General features: G+C 38.8%; 1 protein-coding gene across 1 annotated transcript in view; it reads right to left on the reverse strand.

Moving 5' to 3' along the window:
- Positions 1-2,034: 2,034 nt before the first annotated feature.
- The window catches only part of Cenpi (centromere protein I), a 67,834-nt gene continuing 56,605 nt past the window's right edge, over positions 2,035-13,263 (reverse strand). The window contains exons 20-21 of the mRNA XM_057759980.1: positions 3,189-3,230; positions 2,035-2,578 (exon numbers count right to left, since the gene is read on the reverse strand). Coding sequence (XP_057615963.1) covers positions 2,444-2,578; positions 3,189-3,230 — 177 coding nt within the window. The 3' untranslated portion in view covers positions 2,035-2,443. The remainder of the gene's footprint in view (positions 2,579-3,188; positions 3,231-13,263) is intronic.

The raw sequence follows: 13,263 nt of genomic DNA on the forward strand, positions 1-13,263 counted from the left end.
GCTGGAGAGGTGGGCTCAGTGGTTAAAAACACTGTTTGTTCTTCCAGATGTCCTGAGCTCAATTCCCAGCAACCATATGGTCAGTCCCAACCATCTGTAATAAGATTTGGCACCCCTGACCAGCAGGCATACATGTAGACAGAACACTATATACATAATAAATAAATATTTTAAAAAAGAAAGAAAAAAAGCCCAGGACCAGATGGTTTTCACACAGAATTCTACAAGATTTTCAAAGAAGAACTAATACCAATACTCCTCAAATTGTCTCACACAATAGAAGCAGAAGGAACAGAGCCAAACTTTTTTTTTTACAAGGCTACAATTATATCGTGATACCCAATTCATACAAAGACATTACTAAGAAAGAGAATTACAGACCAATCTCACTCATGAACATCGATGCAAAAATACTAAATAAAATACTGGCAAACCGAATCCAAGAACACATCAGAAAAATTATCCACCATGATCAAGCAAGCTTCATCCCAGAGATGCAGGGATGGTTCAACATATGAAAATCTGTCAATGTAATCCACCATATAAACAAACTGAAAAATAAAAACCACATGGTCATCTCATTAGATGTCAAAAAAGCCTTCGACAAAATTGACACCCCTTCATGATAAAGGTCTTGGTGAGATCAGGGATGCAGGAAACATACTTAAACATAATAAAGGCAATATACTGCAAGTCAACAGTCAACATCAAGCTAAAAGCTATCCCACTGAAACCAGGAACAAGACAAGGTTGTCCATTCTCCCCATATCTATTCAATATAGTACTTTCTAAATATAACCCAGCAGCACAGACACTGAGAACAACAATTAATAAATGGGACTTCCTGAAACCGAGAAGCTTGTAAAGACACGGACACAGTCAACAAGACAAAATGGCAGCCTACAGAATGGGAAAAGATCTTCACCACTCCACATCATACTGAGGTCTGATCTCCAAAATATACAAAGAACTCAAGAAACTGGTCATCAAAACAACAAATAATTCAATAAAAAAATGGATGGGGTACAGACCTAAGCAGAGAACGCTCAACAGATGAATCTAAAATGGCTGAACGACACTTAAGGAAATGCTCAACATCCTTAGTCATCAGAGAAATGCAAAACAAAGTAACTTTGAGATTCCATCTTACACTCTAAGAATGGCCAAGGACAACATATGCTGGAGAGGTTGTGGGGAAAGGGGAACACTTCTGCATTGCTGGTGGGAATGCAAGCTAGTACAGCCCCTTTGGATATCAGTATGGCGATTTCTCAGAAAATTAGGAGACAACCTTCCTCTAGACCCAGTAATACCATTTTTAGTTATATATTCAAAGGATGCTCAATCATACCACAAGGACATGTACTCAACTATGTTCATAGCAACATTGTCTGTCATAGTCAGAACCTAAAAACAACCTAAATGCCCCTTGACCAAAGAATAGATAAGGAAAATGTAGTACATTTGCACAATGGAGTACTACACAGCAGAAAAAAATAACATCTTGAAATTTGCGGGCAAATGGATGAAGCTAAAAAACATCATATTGAGTGAGGTAACCCAGACCCAGAAAGACAAATATCATATGTACTCACTCATAAGTAGCTTTTAGACATGAAGCAAAGAAAAGCAGCCTACAATCCACAGTCCCAGAGAACCTAGACAACAAAGAGGACCCTAAGAGAGACATAAATGGATCTAATCTACATGGGAAATAGAAAAATACAAGATCTTCAGAGTAAATTGGGAGCATGGGGACCATGGGAGAAGGTTGAAGGGGAGGGGAGTAAAAGGGAGGGGACCAGAGAAAAATATATAGCTCAATAAAAATCAATGAAAAAAAAATTACTCCTAAAGGTAAAACTGAAGTTAATTTATTTAGGACTGGAAATCTGAACATACACATAAATATATACATACACATATATACTCAAATAATAAAAATGGTTTCAGGAAATTAAACCAATAAAATCAGAAATTTTTTTCATCCCCTACCCTTCCTTGCACATACAATACTGCCAGTGCAGGCCCAGATAGTATCAGCTTCTCGGGAATGGGCTGCACCCGTGCTGCATCTTATTATAAGTAACTCGCTGCTGCTGGAGTTCACATGAGAAAACCAGAAAATATCCCCAGGACTTCAGAGATCACAGCATGTTTTGCATAAGAATTCTGCAGAGTAACTTATATCACTTGCTCTCTTCTACTAACAGAGCAAATAAAAATTCCCACTAGAAAGCCGAGAAGAAGTTAGCTAAAAATCTGAATGCTTAAAAAATTACGTCAGTCACACAAAGGTTCTCCTGATCAGGATAGACTACGTACTCCTTGAAGACAGCTGCTGGCTTGTGAAATGGTATGCAACCTCACGTTGAGCTGCTTGGCCTCTCTTGCAATGAGGAATTTGGTTCAGCGTGTCCACTCTGCTCATGCCAACATTCGTCTAATGTTCACTCATTGTGCTTCTGTTCTGTGTTTGCGGTCCAGCACAACGACGGATACTACTTTTTATGAAAAGTTCCAGGCCTTGAAAACCCTCTGAAAATAAATAGTCCAAATACCAGTTCCATTTCCTCCCCTGCAGGTACAAAAAAGAAAAAATTACTTATTGAACATGAGTCCTTGTTTCCTGCCTAGTTTACAGCATTCTGAATACATATTGCAAACACCAACTTAGAAGGTTCATGATTAGAGAGCTAAGTCACTAAATTACTTCAAGTGCTCTAAATATTGCTTTAATTATATTGGCAAATCATTCATCAGAGCAAAGTACTGTGAAGTGCAAAAGTACTCTTGAAACTTGATATCTAAAATAGGTAACACAAAAGCTATGTCTCACAGTCTTTGCTGTGTGCACAGGAAGATTTTCTAAGATAATGAGAACACTGTACCCAGTGTTCTTACATCCGGTTTACTTTAGATACATACAACTGTATTTACTATTACATGAAACAATGTGTGATTAGAATAGCAAGAGTCAGACTATGAAGAGTTATATCTTAGAGTCAACGATGGTCTATGCCAATAAATCTGGATGAAAGTTATTTGACAGCATTATAAAGGCAAACATTTCATTTTCCCTTTCTGCAGCCAGTAGAACTAAGACTAGGAAAGAAGTAAAGGCATACAAAAATCTCTTGATTAAGCTACATGAAATCCGTATCAGTGATGAAAGCAAATTTATTTACCCGAATAGATGTGAGGTCTATTGTCCTTTCTTCAGGGCTTTCCTTTAAAATGAACACATCAAGTTAGCAAAATCATTAGATAACAACCATGGTTCTTCACATCCCGATTCATCCTGCTAAGTTCTATTCCCATCAGCACTCTGCAGTTCCCTTTGAATAAACATTCGCTACAACCCCCTGGATTCCCTTCTCACTAAAAACACAAATAAGGGAACAACAAAAGCATAGTGGATAAGTGAGCACGGAAGTTTACCTAACCTATGACCTTCTCTTTTTATTTTGTACTTAACTGTTAAAAGTAGTTATGCAGGGTGTTAAAGACTTTTCCCCTAAGACATGTGGTATTTGAATTATGCCTTAAAGGACAAAGATGCACATTTTCAAAGTTTTCCACATTGATCTGTCCCCTTGATCTTTCCTGGATTTCACTCAAGTCAATTGTAACAAAACCTGGCTCATTTCTGATTTTAGTAATTTCAGCCTTTTTTTTTCAGTTAGTTTGACTAAGGCTTTGTCAATCTTGTTTATAAGTTCAGCTTTGTTTCATTGTTTCTATGTGTCGTTCTTTTAGTCTGTATTTCATTTATTTCTGTCCTAATCTTTATTATTTCTTGCCATTTACTGTGTTTCTAGAAACTTGTGCTGCACCAGTAGTTTATTTGAGACCACTGTTTTTAAAAAGTTTTGGGGTTTTCTTTTGTTGTTGTTTTTTTTTTATGTATATGGGTGCTTTGCTTGTCTGGATATAAATACACCACATGCATGCCTCTGCTCACAGGCCGGAAGAGGACAGAGTCCCCAGAACTGCAGTTACAGATGGCTCTGAGACACCATGTAGCAGCTGGGAATAGAACCTGGGTTCTCTGCAAAATCAGCAAGTGCATAACCACTGAATCATCTCTCCAGACCCTTCTATGAACTTTTAAAGTAAGCACTTACAGCTATAAGCTTTCCCTCGAGAAATGCTTAGTTAGCTGTGTTCCAGAGGTTCTTGTAGGTTGTGCATGATTTCATTTTATTCTAAGAATTTAAAAATTTCCTCCCTGATTTCCACAATACATTCAAAATTATATTTTTCACTCTCCAAGTATCTGTATAGTTTCTCTTACTGTTGGTTTCTAGACTTATTTTAATATACTGTAAGGGATTACTTGACTTTTTGGTATTCATTATGGCTACTTTGAGAACTGCATTTACATATGCAGAAGAATAAAATTAGATCTGTATCTCTCACCCACCTCAAAATTAAATCCAAAATGAACCAAAGACCTCATTGTTAGAACTGAAATTCTGCAATTGCTAAAGAGAAAATACTTCAAGACATAAGGATAGGCAAGACCTTTCTATAAGGGATTTCACTACCACAGGCAATAACCCCAAGAATTGACAAATGGGATTGCATAAATTGCAAAAAGCATTTGCACAGCAATAGAAACTGCTGGCAGATAATGTAGAGAATTGAGAAAATCTCTGCCAGCTAAATGTCAGGTGAGGATCTAAAGGACTGCAAAAATCAAACACCACAAAAACAAATTATCTAATCAACCAATAAGGTAACAAACAACAAAGTTCTCAAAAGAAGAAATACAAATACTAATAACTATTTTACAAAGTGTTTGGCATCTTTAGCCATCAGGAAAATGAAAATTCAAACTGCTTTGATACTTCATATCACCCAATCAGAATGACCAACATTAAAAAATATGGGACTAGAGATGGCTCGGCACTTAAGAGCACTTGCTGCTTGTGCACAGGACTCAGCAGTCACCTGGTGACTTACAATCCTTTGTAATCCTAGTAGTAGGGAATCTGACCTCCTTTTATGGCCTCTGGGGTACCTTACATGTGGTGCACATACATATATGCAGGCAAAACATCCATACACATAAAATAAAAATAAAGCATAAACAAAAAAAAAAAGAGAGAGAGAGAAAGAGAAGACTACAAATGCTGGAAAGTATTTGGGAGAAGAAAACCCCTTATCAACTGCTTATTGGAGAGTAAACGGCTGTAGCCAGTATGGAAAATGAATATGAGATACTTGAACATCCATGTCTATTACTGCACTATTCATGATAGTCAGGAAGTAGAAACACCCTCTTTCTTTAATGGTTAAAGAAAATGTGGTGCATTCACAGAACTGAACTTATTCAGCCATAAAGAAAAATGAAATTATGACATGTGCGGAAAACAGATGGAAATCTAAATTAGCATACCAAGCATAAGAATCCAGGCTCAGAAAGACAAAATACTGTATGTCTTCTCTCCTATGTGGATCCTAGATTATATGTATATTTGTGTGCAAACGTTCCTGTGCACATGTGGAGATCAGAAGAGAACTCTGGTAGGGTGCCTCAAGCACCTTGTTGTTGAGACAGCATGTCTACAGTGACCTGGGGTTATGGATTAGAGCAGGCTGGCCGGCCACCCAGCCCCAGTCATCCACCTGCCTCCCCAGCACCGGGATTACAAGTGTATCTGGCATTTTTAAAATGTTGGTTCTGAGGATGAAACTCAGGTTGTTGTTCTGTTGCCCTCTAAGCACTTTACTGACTGGACCATCTGACTAACCCCCAAATCCTAGATTTTCATTTTTGTATGTGTGTATATGTGTGCATGAAGGTATAATACTAGAAAGGGGAGTGCGAGGAAATTGGGGTGTTAAGGAAGGAGGGAAGGAAAAAAAGAGTAATAGAATACATGTGACATGAAGTGGGTGGGGACTATTGGGGTAGGACAGAAGAGAAATGATGGGATATGAGAGTTGGAAAGTGGGGGGGGGTCAACAAAGAGTAGGAAAATGCAAAGATTAAGACTAATACATTGAATGCTAAGTTTAAAAAGAGTAAAAAAATAAGCGCTAAAAAGGGATAAAGGAATCTGGTGAAGTAGGCAATATGTACAGTAGATTCTATAAAACTCTAAATACTTTCCTTGGCTTTAGCTATCACCATATTCTCAGACACAATACTTTTTACTATCCCTAACAGAAAACTCTGGGCTATTAAATTCGTACAGGGCAATGTCTTTGCTATATGGTATTTGTTTTGTTTCTGAAGTAATGGGGACCAAATCCAGGGCCCTGTACATGCTATGAAGGTGCTACGCCACAGAACTACATCTTTACCTCAATGATGCTTTTTCATGCTTAGCATTTTTATTTTGTAATCCTGAATGAGTTCTTTCAGGTGTAGGCACATTTTTACCATATAACATTTTTAAAAACATGCATTACTAAGTATTCACAGGTTGCCAAAAGTGTGTGTGCATATGTGTGTGTGGCATAGTGCTGGTAACAAAGCACTTAAGAAAGTCTAAAAGCTACTGTACAATAAAAGAACTTCTGGAGGTATCACAATCCCTGACTTCAAACTCTACTACAAAGCTACAGTACTAAAAACAGGCTGGTATTGGCATAAGAACAGACAGGAGGACCAATGGAACCGAACAGAAGACCTGGATTTCAATCCCCACACCTTCGAACACCTGATTTTTGACAAAGAAACAAAAAATATCAAATGGAAAAAAAGAGAGCATATTTAAAAAATGGTGCTGGCATAACTGGATATCAACATGAAGAATGAAAATAGACCCATATCTATCACCATGCACAAAACTCAAGTCCAAATGGATCAAAAACCTCAATGTAAAGCCAGCCACACTCAACCTCATAGAAGAGAAAATGGGAAGTACACTTGAATACACTGGCACAGGAGACCACTTCCTAAATATAACCCCAGCATCACAGACACTGAGAGAAACAATTAACAAAGGGGACCTCCTAAAACTGAGAAGATTCTGTAAAGACAAGGACACAGTCAACAAGACGACAGCCTACAGAATGGGAAAAGATCTTCACTAACCCCACATCAGACAGAGGTCTGATCTCCAAAATATACAAAGAACTCAAGAAATTGAACACCAAAAGAACACATAATCCAATAAAAAATGGAGTACAGTCCTAAACAGAGAACTCTCAACAGAGGAATCTAAAGTGGCTGAAAGACACTTAAGGAAATGTTCAACATCTTTAGTCATCAGAGAAATGCAAATAAAAACAACTCTGAGATTCCATCTTACACCTGTAAGAATGGCCAAGATCAAAAACACTGATGACAACTTATGCTGGAGAGGTTGTGGGGAAAAGGGAACACTTCTGCATTGCTGGTGGGAATGCAAGCTGGTACAACCCCTTTGGATGTCAGTGTGGCAATTTCTCAGAAAATTAGGAAACAACCTCCCTCAAGACCCAGTAATACCCCTTTTGAGTATATATCCAAAGGATGCTCAATCGTGCCACATGGACACGTGCTCAACTATGTTCATAGCAGCTTTGTTTGTCATAGCAAGAACCTAGAAACAACCTAAATGCCCCTCAACCAAAGAATGGATAAGGAAAATGTGGTACATTTACACAATGGAGTACTACACGGCAGAAAAAAATAATGACATTTTGAATTTTGCAGGAAAATGGATGGAGCAAGAAAACATCATTTTGAGTGAGGTAACCCAGACACAGAAAGACAATTATCATATGTACTCACTCATAGGTGGTTTTTTTAAATATAAAGCAAAGAAAGCCAGCCTACAAACCACAATCCCAGAGAACTTAGACAGCAATGAGGACACTAAGAGAGACTTACATAGATCTAATCTACATGGGAAGTAGAAAGTAGAAAAAGACAAAATCTCCTGAGTAAATTGGGATCATGGGGACTTTGGAGAAGGGTTGAAGTGGGAGGGGAGAGGCATTGAGGGGAGCAGAGAAAAATGTAGAGCTCAATAAAAATCAATTAAAAAAAGAAAAGAAAAAATCTAAAAGCTATTGATGCCAGCATCCCATTTATGTAAAGGTAATGATTACTAACCTTTTATAGCTACATATTCCATACCTATGGATAATCAGCCTAGAATCAAAACCATTTGGGGAAGATACAGAAAATTTCAAATGTCAGAACCTGAATGTGCTGTGTGTTGCACAGCCTGCTGAGTCCATATGAACGGAATGATTGCCGGCCTGCCCTGCTGGAGCCCCCACAGCACTCTCTGCTTTAGTGTTGTTCATCCAGCATTTGTGTAATAGTAAAATGCACAATGGCACTGCGTGTTCTCAACACATATGGACTGTTTTTCTTATCATCATTCCCTAAACCATCTAGGGTAACACCTCTATACACAGAATTACTCTCTACTGGATATTTAATGAGTAATTAAGGAATGTTTGGTTAAGTAATTACAATAGAAGTATAACAAGTATACTGCATAAGCAACTTAGAGATGACTTAAAGACATTTTCTAACTTGATGGTTCATCTTAAGGTATTTCAACTTTATCAACTCCACCTGCCTGTGCATGCTCTAACAGCAAAGAAGACTACTTCATGGTTGCTACCTGGCTGTAAGCGATCACAAGCTGCATCCTGATTTCTGATATACATGGAAGTGATCAAATGTGGTTTGGGAAGTGATGACACACAGAGCATGCTGGTTCACTCCATTTTATACTTATTTCTCTAACTTCCAACTTCCTCCTGTGCTCCAAACCCCTATTTCAAACTGTCTTCCTAAATTTTTGGTCCTGAGTGTCTACAGTCACCTCAAAATTCAGTAGCTCAGAACACAGTCTCAACTTGTCCTCCCACATGAACAAGACATCTCCAGTTTTTTCATAAGACTTCCTCTTACTAATAAATGGAATCGCATCAACTCAAACAAAAGTCCTTTTCTCATCCCTACCATCAAAGTACCATCAGCAGTCCTGCCTTCTCTACACTCATGTCAAAGTAGCCTGCACCTGTTAGTCTCTGTGGAAATGACCTGTACAAAAGTCACCCTCAGGATCTCATCTAGACTTCAACAATGTCCTGCCTTGCTGTCCCCCCTTCTACTCAGACATTCTCTTATAAACAATCCTCCACAAGGAAACCTGTCATAACCATTAAACACTGACTCAAACTACATTACAACCATGCTGGAAAATCTTCCCACTGTCTCCCATTGCACTCCGCAGCAAACCTGTATGAGGGATGTCACCTGCATCTTTTCATACTTTTGAAGGCCCTGTCTTAAAAACAACAACAAAAACAGAATGTTTATTTTCTATATATATTTAAAATATATCCAAGATGGGCCAGCAAGATGGCTTAATGGGTATAAGTGCTTTGACTTTGGTTCAATTTCTGGAGCCCATAGGGTGACAGGAGAGAACTGAGTGCTACACCGTCACCTGACCTCCACATGAATGCCATGGCATGTGTGAAACTCCCCCCATATAAAGAAACGCAAAATGTTTAATAAAATATTGCCGAGGGCTAAGACTTTTAATTCTGAGAATCTCATTGATTTAATACTTTCATAACTGAATACATCAATAAGATAAAATTTTAGAATTAAATCATACCAGTGGCAAACACTAAAAAGAATAAAACAGACTTTTAAGCACTAATGCGGAACAAAATCCATGTTGGAGATAGAATGTCAAAACACTTTAAAATAGATTACAATTAGGGACCAAAACCTGTCTTGAGGAAATATCTATGCACCAAGATGTTTAAGAGCATCTCTGGTTCCAGCCACTAGATGTCAGTATGCTTACTCTCCAATTGATGAAAACCAAAATTGCCCCCCCCACACACACACACTATAAACCCAGGTGAGGAGGGTCTTTGGCCTTCAACTGTTGCTTACAAGTACTGAAAAGCAATGACTACCAATGAAAAATTTTCAAAATATTTTTGAACTATGATTCAAATTAATACATAATAATAACTAATACTATTTAAGCAATTACTTTATGACAAACATACGGAGATTCACATCCATCATGGAATGTAATGTTTACAACATAATTAGGTAGATATCATCACTCCTATTTAACAGGTAAGGGAGCTGAGTATGGCAGTACTTATTCTTAACTCCAGAACTCAGGAGACTCATGTAGAAGGGTTAAGGATTTGAGACTAGACTGGGCTATTCAAAGAAAACCTGTCTCAAAAACAAAACAAAAAAATCTAGACAAGGTAATTGATAATCTGTTGTATAATATTATTTTAAAGTGTGTTACATTTGTTTCTGCCCTGAAACAATGTTCAAAGATGTGAAGATGTGCTGCTTTTGTTCTGCTGCATTTGTTTAACTCTATGAAGCGGTGATTCTTTGCCTGTCTAAAACATCTGATGGTCTCATCAAGCACTGAACTCCAGTAGTGAGGGAGGAGGAAGGATAGGTGGGGCTGGCAGGCAGAGAGGATAAATAAAAGGAGAACCCCAGAGAAAGGAAGGAAGGAAGGGAGGGAGGGAGGGAGGGAGGGAGGGAGGGAGGGAGGGAGGGAGGGAGGGAGGGAGGGAGGGAGGGGAGAATAAGGAAAGGCTCAGGGTCAGCCGCCCAGTCAGCCGTGGAGTAAGAGAGAATGTGGAACTTACAGAAGAGAAAGGTAAATGCCCAGAGGCAGAAGGCTGATGGATTCATATACGTTAAGAAAAACTGGCAAGAAACAGGCCAAGCTAAGGCCGGGCATTCATAAGATCTTTATGACTCTGTGTGTAAGAATTATTGGGGAGCTGGGTGGCTGCCCCTCAAAAGAGCAAAGAGTAAAGAGCAAATGCATCCAACTACATTTTGGTGTTTCAACATGGAGCTAGAGTAAACAAACAAATAAATAAACTTAAAAAAAAAAACTTGTCCAAGATTGAAAGGCAAAGAATTTGAGCCATGTAATGATATTCAGCATTTTTGTTTGTGTGTTTTGAAACAGGGTCCTGGGAGGCAGGAGAATTCTGTTTAAGTCCATTTGAACTACATAGGAAGTTCCCTGTCTTAAAAAAACAACTAGAAACAAAAACATTACCAAAGAATTTTTATTAAACCTCAAAACAGCAAGGATCTGAGACACTGGAACCATGACCTGCTCCTTCTAGAGAGTATGGTTAAGGGTCCAAGGCTTCCATTTTCCACCAAGATCTCATGAGAAGCAGAACCATTTAAACAGCAACCAGAATACCAGAATGCTCATCTTTGTCCCAGCATGTTCATTAGGTAGACATTCCATGCCAGGTGGGGTATACCAAACACTGGAAGCTTCTACCTTGCCCCATGCCTAATACAGTGGCTCAGAGTTTTCTATGGAAGTAAGCAGTTACAGAGAGCTATGTATACCCTAGTTTTACTCATCCATAAAGAATAAAATCATACCATTTGCAAGAAAATGGATGGAATCAGATCATCACATTCAACAAAACAAGTCAGATTCAGAAAGACTAATACACATTTGCTCTCATATAGAGAATATATATTTAAAAACTTTTATATAGCCAGTGTGATAGTATAGACCTATAATCCCAGTACCTGGAAGTTATGAACACGAGGATAAGGATTTCAAGATTATCCTCAGTCAGATAGCAAGTCTGAGGTCAGCCTGAGCTACAGGAGAGCTGGGGTGGGGAGGAGAAGAGAACAAGCATGAATTATATACACATGAAAGTCGAGGGCTGGAGAGATAGCTCAGCAGTTAAGAGCACTAGCTGCTCTTCCAAAGGTTCTGAGTTCAATTCACAGCAACCACGTGGTGGCTCACAACCATCTGTAATAAGATCTGGTGTCCTCTTCTGGCCTGCAGGCATACATGCAGGAAGAACACTGTATACATAATAAATAAATAAACCTTTTTTAAAAAAAAGAAAGTAAAAGGGGATTGTTTGGGAGGGGGAAACAAGGGGTAATGGGAGGTGGTGTCTTTATAAAAAAGTGACATGAGAGAGACAACATGTGATAGAGCTCATGTGGAGAGATTTTTTTTTGTAATTGGGGAGGAAAGTAAATGGGAAAAGGGAGGGGAAAGGGGAGACGGGACTCTGGACAGAAGGAGCAACAGAGAGGAAGAGGAAGGGAAGGAAAAGGGGGGGAACAAAGAGATAGGGATAGAAAGGAACAAAGGGGAGTGGGGGGTGGGCAGAGCCTTTTAAAAGGGAACATAGTGAATGTGCTTATAGTAGCTACAGCTGAGGACATACGCTGTCAGAACCCCAAGGGCAGGCCGGTACAGATGCCTGAATACTAACAGGAGGCTAATATGAACAAAGTTCACGGTATACATATGGGAAAATGTCATAATAAATTCTGTAACTTTATACACTGGATATGTACTCTAAATATGAACTAAAATAGGCTGAACAGTTGACTCAGTATTTAAGGGCACTGGCTGCTCTGCCAGAGAGTCTGAGTTCAATTTCTAGCACCTATATGGTAGTTCACAACCATCTATAACTCCAATCCCAAGGGAGCCAATGCCATCTTTTGGCCTCCATGTCACCAGGGCATTCATGCAGTACATAGATACATACACAAGCAAAACACCTATACTCGGGGTTGGAGAGATGGCTCAGAGGTTAAGAGCATTGCCTGCTCTTTCAAAGGTCCTGAGTTCAATTCCCACAACCATCTGTAATGAGTTCTGGTGCCCTCTTCTGGTCTGCAGGCATACACACAGACAGAATATTGTATACATAATAAATAAATAAATACACCTATACTCATAAAATAAAAATGATCTAAAATAAAATACAAATGAGTCAGGCATGGTGGCACATACCTTTAATTCCAGTACTGAGAAGGTAGAGACAAGCGGATCTCTGTGAGTTCAAGGCTAGCCTGGTCTACATAGTTAATTGTAGGACTACACAGTGAGACCCTGTCTAAAAGTTAATTAACTAATTAATTAAATGACCTGCAAAGTTCACGTCAAATTTACTTGGCACAGTGTGAGAATGTTAAGTGTAATGGTGTTCCTCAAAACAAAGCTTCTCTTAGCTAAGAGCAAGAAAGTAAACCACAGGCCAGCAAGCTTCTAGAGGGAAATAGCCCAACTAAGAGCCCTCCTAGGGCAAGAATAACTTGCAAAAACTGACCTAAAATACCATCCTAGCCTATGAGCTACAGTGATGAACAACCTGCTAACTGGTACCACAGTGGCACAAGTGTTATAGGAGTAATCAACCATTTTTTGCTTTAAGACATGCTCCACAAGACAGAACCCATGCCTGGTACCATTTAACTGGGTCAAGGACTAGGGGCTATGTGAT

This window comes from Chionomys nivalis, chromosome X, assembly GCF_950005125.1.
Source record: "Chionomys nivalis chromosome X, mChiNiv1.1, whole genome shotgun sequence".
Taxonomy (NCBI): domain Eukaryota; kingdom Metazoa; phylum Chordata; class Mammalia; order Rodentia; family Cricetidae; genus Chionomys; species Chionomys nivalis.